Source organism: Maniola jurtina, chromosome 13 (genome assembly GCF_905333055.1).
Source record: "Maniola jurtina chromosome 13, ilManJurt1.1, whole genome shotgun sequence".
NCBI classification, from domain to species: Eukaryota; Metazoa; Arthropoda; class Insecta; order Lepidoptera; family Nymphalidae; genus Maniola; species Maniola jurtina.
This window is the reverse complement of record NC_060041.1, coordinates 3,271,564-3,287,483: the sequence shown is the minus strand read 5'-3', so window position 1 is coordinate 3,287,483 and position 15,920 is coordinate 3,271,564. Positions and strand designations below refer to the sequence as shown.

Below are 15,920 nucleotides of genomic sequence, written 5' to 3'. Positions count from 1 at the left end.
GGCACCGAAACATCTCAATATCATGCATGTCGCTGTGACGGCCATATTTTTTTCTTATTTTGCGAAAGTGTGTACGGGGCGGTACCGTACTAAAGTGCCACTTAAAACGTTCCCCAACCCTTTAGCTGCATAAAATCAGCATGGCGGATGAGACGGCCTTTATTTCTTTTCAGATTATATTTTTTTTTTAGTTTCTTTAGAGCGCTGCTTTGAAAACGAACCCTTTAGGACGCCGCTGGCTGTAATTTACACCAGCACGGAATGAGTTTTAGTAAATTTTATCGTTTAAAAAAGTCCATACAAATCGCGGTTTATGCGAGATCGTTTCGGTGCTTTGCAAGTTGGTTTTTTTACTCGGCATTATGTGGGTAGGTAGCTTAGTTGGTTGCCATTTTTGTCGTTTTACTTTGGAGAAGTAATGTAAGCCAATGCTACAAAATTAACAGCGCAAAAGTATTTTTTTGCAACAACATACAGTTTCTTTTCTACAGGAGCTTCGTAGGACCGTTGGCATACCTAATACCGATCAAAATCTTAGATTTCAGAAACTGTTATGATTTTTTCATTAATCAAATAAAAATGATTATGAAACCCCCAAAAAACAAATACAAACGATGACTCAACCACTCAATCACAGCGCTCGCTGCGCTTGCGAGAACAGCCTCCAATGCCTACAATATGTAGGCAAATAGTAGGTAAGTAGGTATATTCAATAGGCCCCATATCTGTTTTCTTTTGCAACTTTGGTTCTTGTTGCCACATTTAGTCACGCCACTATCACATCCCACTAATTTTATTAAGGCAAAAGTTTGTAAGCATGTGTGTGTGTGTTTCCGCGGGATTTTGTAAACTTAAATAATAAATATACTAACAGAATATAATATACGAACAGGTGTTCGAATTACACCCATTTTGACTACTTATCGTAGACTGAGCCTGCGAGGGCTAGAACTTAACTGGTATATTAAAACTGAAAGTTTATCTGCGTATTGTCCCCAATACAGAGAGGAGCGATCAGCTATGAATTCTGGTTCATGGTAGCTTTTACAATTTATGGGCGTCTTGGCAGGGGGTTGCCACGCATTGTCAGACACTAAGTGTCTGACATGCATGACGTGATTTCTAATACTATTCCGACGAAAATATGAAAAAGTAAACTTTATATTTTGACGTAAGATTTTTTACACTTTTGTTACCTGTTATCTCCTAAAACCACCATGATTCAAACTTCATAGTCGCTGATCGCCCTGTGTTGGAGACGATACGCAGAGATTTTAGCTATTATAAAATAACGAAGGCCTGGCCCTCGTGGGCTCTCTCTCGCTCTACCACTACTGTATGACTGGTCACCAATCGACTCCATAATATTGTACATTGCTACTCTAGTAATAGATATGTATGACAACTCTTTGCCCTAAACCGCTTAAAAAGTAATGTAATAAAAAAGTAGTTTGAAATAACAATGACGACAATGTTTATTCAGCAAATATGAAATACGTGTTAATAATATCAAAATATTATTTATTTATAAGTAGGCATAGAAACATCGGTTATCTACCAGGAAGTTGGCACACTTCAGTTTTCAGTAGGTACTATAAATGCATTTATAGTATCTACTGAAATATAGTTTTAATAAAGGTAAGTACCTATAAATGCATTTAGTAGGAGTTTCTATCCGTATTTTCAAGGACTCGGATCGGATGAGTGCGTAAGCGCTCGCTCTAAATAAAAGTTTTCCTACATGTTTTATAACTAGGTAGGTGCCTTACTTCCTTGTAATTTTATGTAATCAATGTTTAGGTAAAACATAACTACGTTAGGTCATTCGCCCGATGAGATTCCAAATTGTCGCCACTCGTCACGCCGCGGCCACGAGCCATGGCCAGTGTGTTATCGGAGTTTGTAGGCGCAACACCGAGCTTGCCCCATCCACAAAACATGCGTTTTATTCTTCCCTTTCTATTCCTATTCGCCGTTTGCTACGCCACAATTGACGATTACAAAGCGAAACGAGCAAAGATCGTACGAGATGAAGCCCTCTTATCTGTTGGGGGAAACTCGACGCTCACAGATAAAGAATCCGACGTCAACAACTGCCTAATGCAACGTAAGTTCCGAGAAGTGGACTACGGATTTAACAACCCACAGACGTACAAACTCTCTCGGCATTTCTTCTCGTACAAGGACGATATACGAACATCTAGAGTTTACAAAATCATCAAAGACCTTCCTAAAGGAGCAGCGTTGCACATTCACGATATGGGAATTCTAGGACCGGATTATATGTTAAACTTAACTTACACGGACCATCTTTACATTTGCTTCAAGAAAGATGACGTTCTATTTAGATTTTCTGATAAAACCCCGTCAATACCCTGTACGAATAAATGGAAACTGATCAGTGACGCAAGACGGTCGGCGAATAACACGGCCAAGTTTGACGCGAAGTTGCGTAAATATTTCACGATGTACGTGGACAATCCAGATGTTGTGTACCCGAGCATAAAAGAATCGTGGGGCACTTTCATAAAATATTTTCAAAGAGTTGTTTCACTTGTAAGCTACAGGCCGATATGGGAGCAATATTGTTATGAGGTCCTACGACAGTTTCGAGAAGACAACATAATGTATGTGGAATTCCGAAGTGTCCTTCCGAGCTTATATGAGTTGGATGGCACAGTTTATGATCCAATAGTCACTGCAAAATCCTACAAGAAGACATTTAATCAATTTAAAAAGGACCACCCTGATTTTCTTGGGGCAAAGCTAATTTATGCACCCGCGAGAGGAATCAATAGAGATCAGTTGGATGAATATTTGCGATTAGCTCGTGCTATAAAAGCTGATATACCGGACGTTTTTGCAGGATTTGATCTAGTAGGTCAAGAGGATTTAGGCAGCCCTCTAATAGAATTTATACCACAGCTGCTAGCTGCATCCAAAGATTTGGATTACTTCTTTCACGCTGGAGAAACTGATTGGTATGGAACTTCTACAGACGAGAATTTAATAGACGCTATCTTATTAGGAGCTAAAAGACTGGGCCATGCGTATGCTTTGCCAAAGCATCCTCTGCTAATGAGAGAGGTGATTGAGAGGGATATAGGTGTGGAAGTGAATGTGATTTCTAACAACGTTTTGTCTTTAGTGCGAGATGTTCGGAATCATCCGTTAAGCGGGTTTCTTGCTAGTGGAATGCCGGTAGTGCTGTCTAGTGATGATCCAGGTATTTGGGAAGCTGATCCCTTGTCTGATGATTTCTATGTGGCATTCGTCGGAGTGGCGAGTCGACTATCAGACTTGAGACTGCTGAAACAGCTTGCGTTCAATTCCATAAAATACAGTTCTCTAAAGGGCAGTGATAAGGTGAACGCAATGATTAAATTTACCGAACGTTGGGACACATTTATAGAAAATTTCGATTGTTCCAAGTACTAAAGCCTGTAATATTAAATTAAGTTTTGTGTAAGTAAAACAATTGTATTATTTATCCATACACCAATAAGTAGTTAAAAACAGAATTTATATACACGGGTAGCAATAAATAAGCATTAGAGATAAAAATAGTATGACCCTTGAACTAGAGATCTCGGGCAAAGAATAGGTCAAGTTTAGGTTCCTGTTTTAACAAGAACTTTCATAAAAACATTTCCACTGAGACGAGAGATCTGTGTCTAAGTTTTCATGTTAAAAATCCGTTTTTCAAATTCAAATTACATATTTTATTTGCTGATTATAGGTACATAGTTAAATTAGTTTTTGATTACAATTTTCTGTCTCAAGCCAGAATCTGCCATACCATGGCGTGCAAATTTTAAATTATATTATCATAATAATACTACTCGCTCAAGCTAAGTTTGCACCTCGCATCGATTACGTCACACTAACGTTTAGGTACGGCACAGCTGGTACGGTATGCGAACCGTACTGACGCGACAAGACGACCGCGGGGAGGTGAGCGGGGAAGTGGGAGAGGCGCCGCATTCCAGCGAGGTGCAAACTTAGCGCGACCGAGTTATAAGTACACAAATAAACGCACCGTTGCCTGTACTGCTATATGCTAGCAATCTCAAAACTTTTACAATTCACACACTTACTTATGTGCTTACCTACCTATATTATATACCTACCTACCTGAATAAAGCCCCCTCACCTGGTTGAAGAACAAAAAGCAGACAAAAGATTTTAAGCCTTAATCCTTGGTAATAAAGTTTGTTATTGAAATATAAGATGTGAACGTCGAGTCTACACACTTGTAGAATGAGGGACACTTGGGGGGTTCCTACTTCCTTCACTAACGAAGCCATTGTCTGTTGGCTTCATTTGTTGATGTCGTCGGCGAAGTGCATGTGCCAGGCATTAGGCAAGTATATAATCCAGACTCCATATCTACTGATACTAGTAGTTCTTCATCATCATCATCATATGATCGGCTCACTACTGAGCACGGGTCTCCTGTCAAAATGATGATTTAGGCCATAGTCTGCCACGTTGGCCCAGTGCGGTTTGGCAGACTTCACACACTTTGAGAGCTTTATGAAAAAATCACAGGCATGCAGGTTTCCTCACCAACCTCAGTGTCATGAGAAAACATTACTCATGATGTTTTCTTTCACCACTAAATCAAGCGATATTTAATTGCTTAAAAGTTAAAACGCACATTACTTCGAAAAGTTAGAGATAATAATATAATATCTGCCCGGGATCGAACCCCCGACTTTCCGAATAGGAGGCGGAAAGTCTCATGTAGGCTATCACCTGTTAACAACTACCTCAAGATGCTGCCTTATATCATGAGTCATAGACATCTAGACCTATATCAGATTAATTATTATTATTTATAAATAATTGGCGGGAATGGATTATAAATCACATTTAGTTATTAACTATTTAGATCAATACATATTGTGTCGTATTTTACATTTAGCTGATATAATTGTTACGTTAATTGTCTATTACATCACCATGTTTTTACCTCTGTGGTAATTTGTCAAATAGCTTTCCGAAAACTAGTACCTACCTACGTTAAAAATATGTCTGTCAAACTGATATAAATAGCGAAGGTATCGAAGAAAGACGGGTATTGAGAAATAATAATTGTAAGAGAAAACTATTCTCAAAAATACAGTGAAGTGAAATTGGAAAGTGTCTATTATTCAAACCTATCCCTATACTTCTGCAACAGTCAGAAGTGGGATCACAAGAAGAGAAGAGAGCAGAACATTGAAGAACGTGAAAAGAAATTTTTTTTTTCTTCTCTTCTGAAGACACCACGCCTCTCTTAGAAAATAACATCATGGGCCTATATCGACGCAAACTCATCTTCAAGATGCGACCCGAGGACTGTCCTGTGTATTATAATATCAGAGGACTTGAAGTTGAAATACCTACGAGCAAAATTACGGTCTACCAATACCACAAGCCCTACTTACTTTATTGAGGGTACCTACTTATCATCATCGAAAAATTGTAGAAGAATCTACTACTTCGGCGCAGGCTTCAAGATGAAGAAAAGGGGAATAAAACTTTACTACGTCTTCGCCACGCGGGGACAAGAAGCGCAGCTGTAATCTACTGACGGGCTAGCCACCACTCGCCGCACCGTGCTAGCTGCCACTCGCCGCACCGTGCCAACCGCCACTCGCCGCGCCGTGCCAGCTGCCACTCGCCGCGCCGTGCCAGCTGCCACTCGTCGCATCGTGCCAGCCGCCACTCGTCCTCCTGTGTCGCCATAGCAACAAAGTCGAGCATACCCGCACCCGGTGAGTCGTTTTAGGTATATTCACTCTAACCATCAATTTACTGAGCATATGCAAATGCCTCTCAAAATATTAACATTAGTGAAGATAGAATATTTGCCTGCCCACATTGATACTGGAAGTTAATTTTTCAAATGATTTGATAATACCATAATAAGTATCTAAAGTTTTCATCATAAAGGAGGTTTTGGGTGCGCATACATACAATTCACTTAGCAACAGATCGTATGGCATTGAATGAGAGAAATATCGATTTTGTCAAACTACCTTCGTTAGATAAATTAATAATTTTAGGTATATCATCAAATCCTTTTTTTTTGTGAGATTATTATTTACAAATTAAATAACCTGTATACGCGTTTTAAGTAGGTACTTCAAACACCGCTAATCCTGTGGAATGAATTGAATCACAAAAATTCTGACAACCGCCTCTACCGCCATAGCTCAGTGTGCTGATTAATAAAGTAGTTATATACAAATACAAAATACAAAAATATTTATTTCGTTAAAATAATTTTACAGAGAACACATAGAAATTAGGACCATCCCAGTAAGTGCCTAGATTTGCTACTAGTACTTGTGGCAGACGGCCCCGCTCTTCCATAACATCTTTTACAATTGAAATAAATGAGTAGTTCCTAATAGTAAGTAACATTCTAACCTGTGACAAAATAATTTAAGCTATTTCATTTCTGGAGGTCTTAACCGCATTGAAATATGTAGGTATACAACTTATGAACGTAGGTGATGTAGCAGACTCTGTACTAGTCCAAAAATTAAAGGCTCATGTCTAAATGGAATTACTCTGTTTTGTTAGGATAAACCGCAACTAGCGATGGCCATCAGTTCATCATGGTACTTTGAAATGTGAGGATAATATGTTAATAATTTAATCCTTAGCTAACTTTAGTGACTGTGTGACCTATTCATGCTAACGGGTGAATGACTCGCCAAATATCTATATAAATAAGTCTGTGTGAATTATGCAAATTAAAGACTGTATGACAAACCCAATGAAAGTAAGAAAAACAGCAATACTTCCAGCCAAATAATCTTAATATACATAATTAAATTTATAAAATTAATTATAATAGAGATTACTAGATGATACCTAACCAGAAAGACCAAAAAATAGAGCCAGATTAACCTATATCGGAAACTTAATTTTTGATAGTGCCAGTATGTACTGAACTTTTTTTAGATAAATGTATACTTACCTACTATTTTCATAGTTAAAAACAAATTAATTGCTTAAATTCAAAACTAAGCGAGGATTCCAAACGCGCCTAGGCTAGGTCTGAGTAGAGCCTACAACAAACTGAGCTACCTACTAGTTTTATTTTATTTGTTTTTGACAAATCATATGTAATAAAAATGGGTACTTATACAAAAGAGACTATTGTACCAAACTACGTTAACTATTGGCTAGTATAGTACATAGAATTCAATAATAGGATTATGTAAAGGTCAAAAGTTTATAAGTAACAGTATGATAGATTTATTTTATTTTATTTTACAAATTATAGGAAGACAATTTGTTCGATTGCTGAAAGACTGTATCAATCATTATTACAATCTCAATTGCTGTGATTGGTATTCTTATCTCAACAATGCATTGACATAGCCGGGAATGAGTGAGCGTCGACCAATTAGAGGTGATTGTGATTGTGACATTATGGCCTTATTTTGCCGTAAACGAGCTAGGACCTCGTAACGTCCAAGCATAAAATTTAACTTAAGTATTGATTTATTTAATAAGAAACAATTAAAATATACATATTCTACATTTATTAAATACTTACGCACTATAACATACACTGATATGAATATCAACGATAAGTGTACACAACGTTTGCCATTTATTGTGCCAAGTAAACTTAATATTATGGTGGGTAGTTAGCAAGAAGAACGATAAAACTAAATAAATACGAGTATTAATTATTATTTCACAATTACATATTAAAATTAACAAATACAAAATTACTAAACTGACGACAATTAATGCAATTGATGAAAGTCTGATGCAGAAAATTAAGCTGGCAGCGCTTACTTTAAGATTCTTTATGAGATTTCTTTGTCTTTATCTTTATATGCAGAAACATTTTTTTAAGTGCTATTAATAGATTAAATAAAATACATAATACTATAAATACACCGATTATAGAATATATAACCTAGATAATATCGTATATCGATAACCTACTAAAAACAACGGTTATTAATTTTGAATCGAAAGAAAATCTTATGATATTACTAAAACAGTAAATGCTGATTAACATCAAGATAATGTCTGAATGTCTTCGCTAAAGATATTTCTGAGTATCTTCACTTAAAGAAATAAGTGACTTCCCTATCTGAATGTCTGAGTGACTTTCCTAACGGAACGTCTGTGTGACTTCCGTAACGAAACATCTGAGTGACTTCCCTATCTGAATGTCTGAGTGACTTCCCTAACGGAACGTCTGTGTGACTTCCGTAACGAAACATCTGAGTGACTTCCCTATCTGAATGTCTGAGTGACTTCCCTAACGGAACGTCTGTGTGACTTCCGTAACGAAACATCTGAGTGACTTCCCTATCTGAATGTCTGAGTGACTTCCCTAACGGAACGTCTGTGTGACTTCCGTAACGAAACATCTGAGTGACTTCCCTATCTGAATGTCTTAGTGACTTCCCTAACGGAACGTCTGTGTGACTTCCGTAACGAAACATCTGAGTGACTTTCCTATCTGGATGTCTGAATGACTTCCCTAATGAAACGTCTGCGTGATTTCCGTAACGAAACATCTGAGTGACTTCTCTATCTGAATGTTTGAGTGAAGATTGATAAAATACAACAATAGATAATGTAGTAAAAGAGGCTAGTAGACTCAAGAGTCAAGACTACTTTACTTTGTTTTCACTACCGTTGATAAGCATTACAGTAAATAACTTCCTCTTCTTGTTAGCCCTTATTTATCCATTGTTAGACATAAGTAGGTCTCCTCACGTACACGCCATTCTTCTGAAGGCTGGGTGAGCTTCCTTCAAGTTTTCCCCGCAAGCTTGGTGATGTCGTCGGACCAACAGTATGGTTGTCTTGAGTAAATATAGTATGTTTCAAAAATACAAAAGTCATGAATAAAATAAAATTTTTTTTTTAAAACTTATGTCTAAAGCTCTATATGCCCTAATTAATTACTAATTAACTTTTGACATGGATGGCCCATTAATGGAGTAATATTGTTTTATAAAATAAGAAATTCCTTTAGTTTGCATTCTGGTATCTAATATAATAAACTGAGACATGATAATATTTGCCAACTATCTCCAACCTCGGTAAATTTATAAATTCTCAAATAGTGCGGATAAGTGCTAAAAGACATTCTTTCATTTTCGAAATTGCTCTCCTAGATGCCTTGTTTTGTATCAACCCTGTTTCTGTTTCTTGTGGAAATAAGATTTGTTCCCTTGTACTTATGCTTTATTTTGTTCCTTATTCCTCATAGAAATTCACCTTTTGAGTAAAAAAAAAAATGCATTTTAAGTACAATGTCTGTACCTACTTTGTGGCATACCCCTAGAATATGTCTGTGAGATCTTCCTATGAATAGTCCGTACGAAATCACAAAGAAGACTGCATGACCTATGCAACGAATCTGAATGAGCTACTTATTCGACGCACTCTGTCTCCTACGCAAATAATCTGGGATACCTGCACAAATGGTCTATAAGACCTACATAATGAGCCTGTGTGACCCAAGCAACGAGTCTGTGTGACCTGTGGAACGAGTCTGAGTGACCTACGCCACGAGTCTATTTACTTATCTAGTCTATTTACTACTTATTGTATACCTATTATAATATCTGTGTGACCTTTCAATGATAAAAATTTATGCTGCATGATTTATTCAGAATGGGAAAAATATAGGTATATGTGCTACGTATGTACAACATAATTTGAAAGTACCAAAAATAAACTCTGCTAAAACAAAACCCTCTGCCGACCTTTTAATATCTAGGTATAATTATAAAAATATCAAGTAATTGAAAATTACATATACATTAGAGAAAAATGAGTATAAAATTCAATAAACGTTTAGTACGGATTAAAAGAAAAAGGGCTAGAAATGAAATTTCGTATAAATATGGACACTGTTTTGCTTTCCAGGTTTATAGGTGTCATCCCCGTGGCAAATTCATCTTTATAATAGAAAACGCTAAAGCATCGAAAGTCAGTTACTTACCTAGTTACTAACATAATAATAGTATTATGTTAGCGACCTCGAAAGATACCACCGAAACCTGCAAGATGTCACAATTTGATACCTAACTTTTCCCGTGCACCACAATAAGCAACTAATAAGTGCTGAGCCAATCATAATTCTAAACCAATTTTAACTTCTTAATAAAGTTGTCTCATGAGTCATGACGTCAGCTGTATAGAACTTATCTTGATAGTCATTTAAGTCCCTACAATTTTGGATAGTAGGAAGCTACAACGAAATCTGTTACTTATATTTTGTCAATGTTAATCACATACCCACTGGTAATCAAAAGTTATTTTTATTTAATACCTAAATCTTATAGCAAATCATTAAAAAAAAAGAAGAAAATCAATAACAATTTTAATATGAAGTAGGTAATAACTAAAATGAATCTATTGAATATTATATCATATGTACATATTTCTAATTTAAATTATGAATGTCTACTTGATCATGGTTGACTAAGTGAGACACTATTATTATTTAGCCATTTAATGTTGGTCACTTGGTGGCGAAACAGATTGACCAAGCGTTTTTTTTAGGTAACCTCTTAAGTGCATATTACTGTTCGGTGTTTTTCTTTTGCCAGGTGGCCAATGATGCGAAAGCCGGGATGTTATCTGCGGGCCGTGGGGCACGGCCTTTCCAGGATGGCCGAGTGTTAACAACTACCTCAAGATGCTGCCTTATATCATGAGTCATAGACATCTAGACCTATATCAGATTAATTATTATTATTTATAAATAATTGGCGGGAATGGATTATAAATCACATTTAGTTATTAACTATTTAGATCAATACATATTGTGTCGTATTTTACATTTAGCTGATATAATTGTTACGTTAATTGTCTATTACATCACCATGTTTTTACCTCTGTGGTAATTTGTCAAATAGCTTTCCGAAAACTAGTACCTACCTACGTTAAAAATATGTCTGTCAAACTGATATAAATAGCGAAGGTATCGAAGAAAGACGGGTATTGAGAAATAATAATTGTAAGAGAAAACTATTCTCAAAAATACAGTGAAGTGAAATTGGAAAGTGTCTATTATTCAAACCTATCCCTATACTTCTGCAACACACCACATTTTTTTTTTTTAAGTTATTGGCCTCGCGTCTGAGATCGGATCTACCATAGACATGTATTTGCAGAGGATATAAACTTATTTTTTCACATTTTGAAATTTTATTCATTCCGCCCTTTGTTACCGGTTCATACAACAACACGAATTCACGAATATCGCTAAAAAAAATTGTTCAATTAAATAACGTCAAATTGTCGGTGTTAGCGTCAATTCATTGCAAAGATAAAGTTTTTGCAAAGAAAAATCAGACAGGTTCTCTCTCTCATGGAAAAGCATGGAAAAGGTCTGGGTTGAGTTATTGGCAGAAGTTCAGGGTTCCGGTAGGCCAGTAAGTAGGCCAGGCGCGAATCGAAGCTGAGACTTCTAAAAAATGAGTTAGTTTTTGCCCTTTGACTATAACATGCTTTGATAACCCCTAGTTGCATATCACCCCCAGTTTTTGGAGTTTTGATAATTTAATGTCAGAGTAAAATGAACCTACGTAACCTTGATTTAAGGTCGAATATTCGGAAAAGCGATACGAGAGGGTTTCGCTAGAAGCGGCTGTAGATGGCATGTACGAAATAAAATCGTCTTTGGTTTTAGAAACTTGAACTTAAAAACGAAAAAAACTATAAAAAAAAGCTCGCTTAAACAGGTTTATTAACTAGACTGTATTAGCTTGTTTTGATTTTTAAAAAAATATTCGTTCGACGTCTCTCCAAATCACAAAAGCATTAAGCATCTACACAATAGAACTCGCTCTTCAATTGCATCGAGTACGAATCGAGTGCCAATAGTTAGGTATTGATAACTGTTCAATTAGCATCGGTTCGAATAGACAACAATGGGCGAGCCTCAATTGAATTCATTCTCCTCTAATGATCGAAATGGACTCGAGTTCGCTTGTTTACGGCGGGATTTCAGTTTTTACTATTCATCGATGTCATAGATGATCACTTCAGTTTTAAAGTAGCGCGATCATTAAATTAGAATACAATGAAATTAATTAGATTACCTGAGTATTCTTAAAAAAACCACTATAGAATAGGGTCTTGGACAGTAGCAATAAAATGATATGATGTTTTGTTTATGGGGCTAGAAATTAATTTTAAAAAATTAAGATTTTTCGAATTTTTTAACATACTTAAATATTAATTATTAACGTAACGTATTATAGAAGCAGGCGTTATTTTGCGGAAGTCCATGATATACAAGGATGATATAAAAGCTTAATTTGCTATAATCCGCCAAACCAACGAAATCTGTATGGTACGCAGCACCACACAAATTCCAACACCACTCGACGCGCGTTTCGCCCCGACACGACACCGGAGCATCCTCAGGAGATGTAGTCCTCACAATGTGTAGTTGCAACGAATTAGACGTGTGAGGAACGCGAACTATACATTGTCCTCCGCAGACAATTATTGTCAGTCGTTTGCGTAGGCCCAAAAACTGACAACAGAATCTGAACGTAATACCAATTTTTAGGGCAATTTATTCTTTCATCATTAATCATTATCAACCCATCGCCGGCGCACTACTGAGTACTGAGCCGGGTCTCCTCTCAGAATCTATTCTTTATCCCAATCCAATCATATGTGAAGTAGCTACATAAATAGGTATCTACCATTCAGGAGAGTTAATTGTTTTAATTTTCGTCTATTTAAGACAACATCCACATAAGCTCAAGAGTTTCAGGATGTCAAGTGGAATCATGTAAAACTAGTATTTGGTTCAAATAAAGAATTAAATAAAAAATAATAATAAATAAGAAAACTTTGACAATGATTGCTTACATTATAGTCCGCGACAGGTTGAGATGGCAATCTGGGTATGAGGCGGGGGGACGCCCGCGCTCTCCCGCATCGGGTTAGCGCGGAGGCCGTGCGGGTGTGCGGGGTGTTCCCTCCCCGATTGCCATTTCAACCTGCCGCGTAACGACCAGGCGGGTCACCTGATGGTAAGTGATTACCGCCGCCCATGAATATTTGCAGTACTAGAGGAACCGCCAATGCGTTGCCAGCCAGGAATTTGTTGGTCTGCCCAATTGGTAGTGAATAACCCCATGTTGTAATCAAAAAGTAAAGTGTAAGTATTAAAAAAATCAATTACAATATAACAGTTTTAATAATAGAGAACTTTTTATATGTAAGAATACTTATTAAAATAAATGGAATTTAGAGATTAACTTAATACTTAATAATATAATATTCTAGTATAAACTAGTTACTAGGTCTAGAATAATGACTGTTTACTCAAAATAGTACAAAACAAAGCCATAATCGCTATTTTGTCTGTAAATTTGCTCATAGCTTTTAAACTTTTATGTGGCTTTTGACGCGATTTTCTCTGTCTCACCAAAACAGTATACTTGCCTTTAGTATAGTTCAAAGATTACGTACAACCACATTGGCATCAATGAAGGTTTAGATGTATTTAAAGCACATTCACATTAATATCAACGCAGACAAAGTAGTAGGCAGCTAGCTAGTATATTTTGGTTTAATCTTCTCCAGCAGGCACTGCATCTTCTAATCTCTTGATGTATTTCACTCGGAGTTCAGTCACTGAGTCACCTTTGAGCTGATCCTATAAAAAAAGTAAGTTCCATATTGTAACCCATAATAAACATGAAAGTTTTTGTCTGTCTGTTACTTTTCCATGGTCTATCTGTTTAAGTGATTTTGTTGAAGCTTGGTTTGGCATTCAGAGATAGTTAGGTTTCCAGAGACAGAAATAGGGTTTACTATAGGATTATTAAAGAATAACTTAACTTTGTCTGATCCCCACGACTTCATCCACATGAATTTGTAGGAGAGAGGGAATATACCAACTAGAAGCAGGCAGAACACACTTTAATTATTTTGCTTAGTAGTAGATCCCTCATTATGGGTAATTTTTTTCTCTAAAATCTATCTTTCTATTCACTTTTTTAGCCATTATCAGATTTTAGGTATTGATTTTTAAAATTTATCACTTGGTATGATGAAGAAGGAAGGTGACGAGGCTACAACCATAAAGCTGGCTCATCGGCAAATATCAAGTGTATTGTCTCACTGTATGTATTTACACTGTGGTAGTTACCTGCACAAACCAGCACTGCACATCAAGCTGCACCATCTGTAGTGCCCCGCGTATCGCCCCAGGTATCAGAGTGCAGTACTTAAGGCCATTGTTGGGCATTTCCACCCACTCGCTCAGCGGACACTGGTCCCAAACCAAAGAGAACTCATCACCAGAACTACTCCAGCTAGTGACAGTAGGCTGCATGTTTAGGTATAACCTGTAATGATATATCAGAGATGTTAGTACAGAGGTTGTGAGGACTTCGTCTGTGTTGGTGTTGGCTGGCGGGCGTGCTCTGCCCTTTTTTTTGTTAAAACTGACTGGAAAGCGCTCTAAGGGGGTGCCGTGCGTATGTCGGCGAGCGCCGGCACAGACGGGGTCCATACTTGTATAGTTTAACTAACTTGTTACAAATAACTACAAACTTGACATTGGCTAATCTTTGTAAAGCCAGACGAGAAAGAAAAAAAAAGAGGTTGTGATTACTATGTTATGATAATCGCAATCGTTGTAATTGCCTGAGCATTAGCAATAGCATTTTTCGTGCTAACATTAATTATTATCGTAATTTATTGGTGTTAAACACTAAGTTCATTCAAACCCCTGTAATGTTTCAAATTTGACTTACATAGTGCTTAAGCAATGTATGTAAGTGTACATTTCAGCTAATACAAAGAGTATCAGCCTATTAGAGGTTATTGTAAGACATAATTGTCTCAACGATACTTTTACCTAAAAGTCAGAACCCTTCTAGCTTTAGTTTCAAAGTTATCATTACAGAGTAGCTATCAAAGTTCAATGCTACAACAATAATTCTATTACTACTGAGTCAGTTAGTCACTTCTAAAACCTTCCAGTACACAAATAATATAAAGTTCATAGAAACAAGTCAAGGTAGACTTTAGATGTATATTATTATATTTACATTAATCTTAACTGTTTAGTCTGTGGTCTTTAAGATAAAACACATTTTTTATAAATTATATGAATTTTTCGGCCCTTTGCAACGCCCCTTAAAAGCAAAAAACTTGATAGCTTTAAATCCACTGTAGAGTTTCAAGTTTCATGCTAGCTGTAGAACTATTTACCTGAAAGCTTGCTGTATTTTATCAGCAGTTTCCCTCATTTCTAAGCACCGAGTAGACGTCGTTCTCGCCAGGAAGTCTTCGATAAGTCTTACGCCCATATTGTAACCAATTCGTTCTAATTGCTTATTTACATCCTCTGGATTCTCAGTTTCTTTGAGCATTTGAGACACAAGAGCACCGTACGTAAGTGTAAGAAGCTCCGAATTCTATAAAAGTGTAATATGATAAATATTAATACAAGAAATTTAAAACAATCCACATAAATAAAAGTTTGACCAGTAGGTTTTTGTGCTTACCACTTTCTTTGCATCAAGGCGAGAAGTTTGTCGAGACATTTTAAAAAGATGAGTTAATTACCCTACTTTTTTTACTTAAAAATACACAATGAATCGTAGACTGAAAAAATCATAGGTTTATTATGATATGATTACGCTATGGAAAAGAGAAAAGCATAAAAATTAAAAATTAAAATATGCAATTGAATTTTGATTTCTGCCACTTGTCACATGTCATTAATTTTTTTCTTTTTACCACAGACAAATATCTAAAATATGAGAAATCAGAAAAAGGAATGTTCCATGTTCCACCACTAGTGATGGACTCATGGTGGGCATGGACGTGCTCATGTCATCATTTAGATAACGTTATTTTTCTTTTTCGTTAGTGGTAATTGAGTAGTAGTTACT

The 15,920-nt window shown here is 36.5% G+C and overlaps 2 protein-coding genes across 2 annotated transcripts; one reads left to right on the top strand and one right to left on the bottom strand.

Moving 5' to 3' along the window:
* Nucleotides 1-1,690: 1,690 nt before the first annotated feature.
* LOC123870880 (adenosine deaminase 2-like) lies at nucleotides 1,691-3,475 on the top strand. Its single transcript, XM_045914359.1, has one exon. The coding sequence runs from the start codon at nucleotides 1,879-1,881 to the stop codon at nucleotides 3,436-3,438; it is 1,560 nt and encodes a 519-aa protein (XP_045770315.1). The 5' UTR covers nucleotides 1,691-1,878; the 3' UTR covers nucleotides 3,439-3,475.
* Nucleotides 3,476-13,188: 9,713 nt separating this feature from the next.
* Nucleotides 13,189-15,745, bottom strand: LOC123871088 (trafficking protein particle complex subunit 3). The gene is made up of 4 exons (XM_045914662.1): nucleotides 15,531-15,745; nucleotides 15,235-15,440; nucleotides 14,165-14,363; nucleotides 13,189-13,669 (listed from the first exon to the last, which is right to left on the bottom strand). The coding sequence occupies exons 1-4, from the start codon at nucleotides 15,567-15,569 to the stop codon at nucleotides 13,583-13,585; spliced, it is 531 nt and encodes a 176-aa protein (XP_045770618.1). The 5' UTR covers nucleotides 15,570-15,745; the 3' UTR covers nucleotides 13,189-13,582.
* Nucleotides 15,746-15,920: the final 175 nt, after the last annotated feature.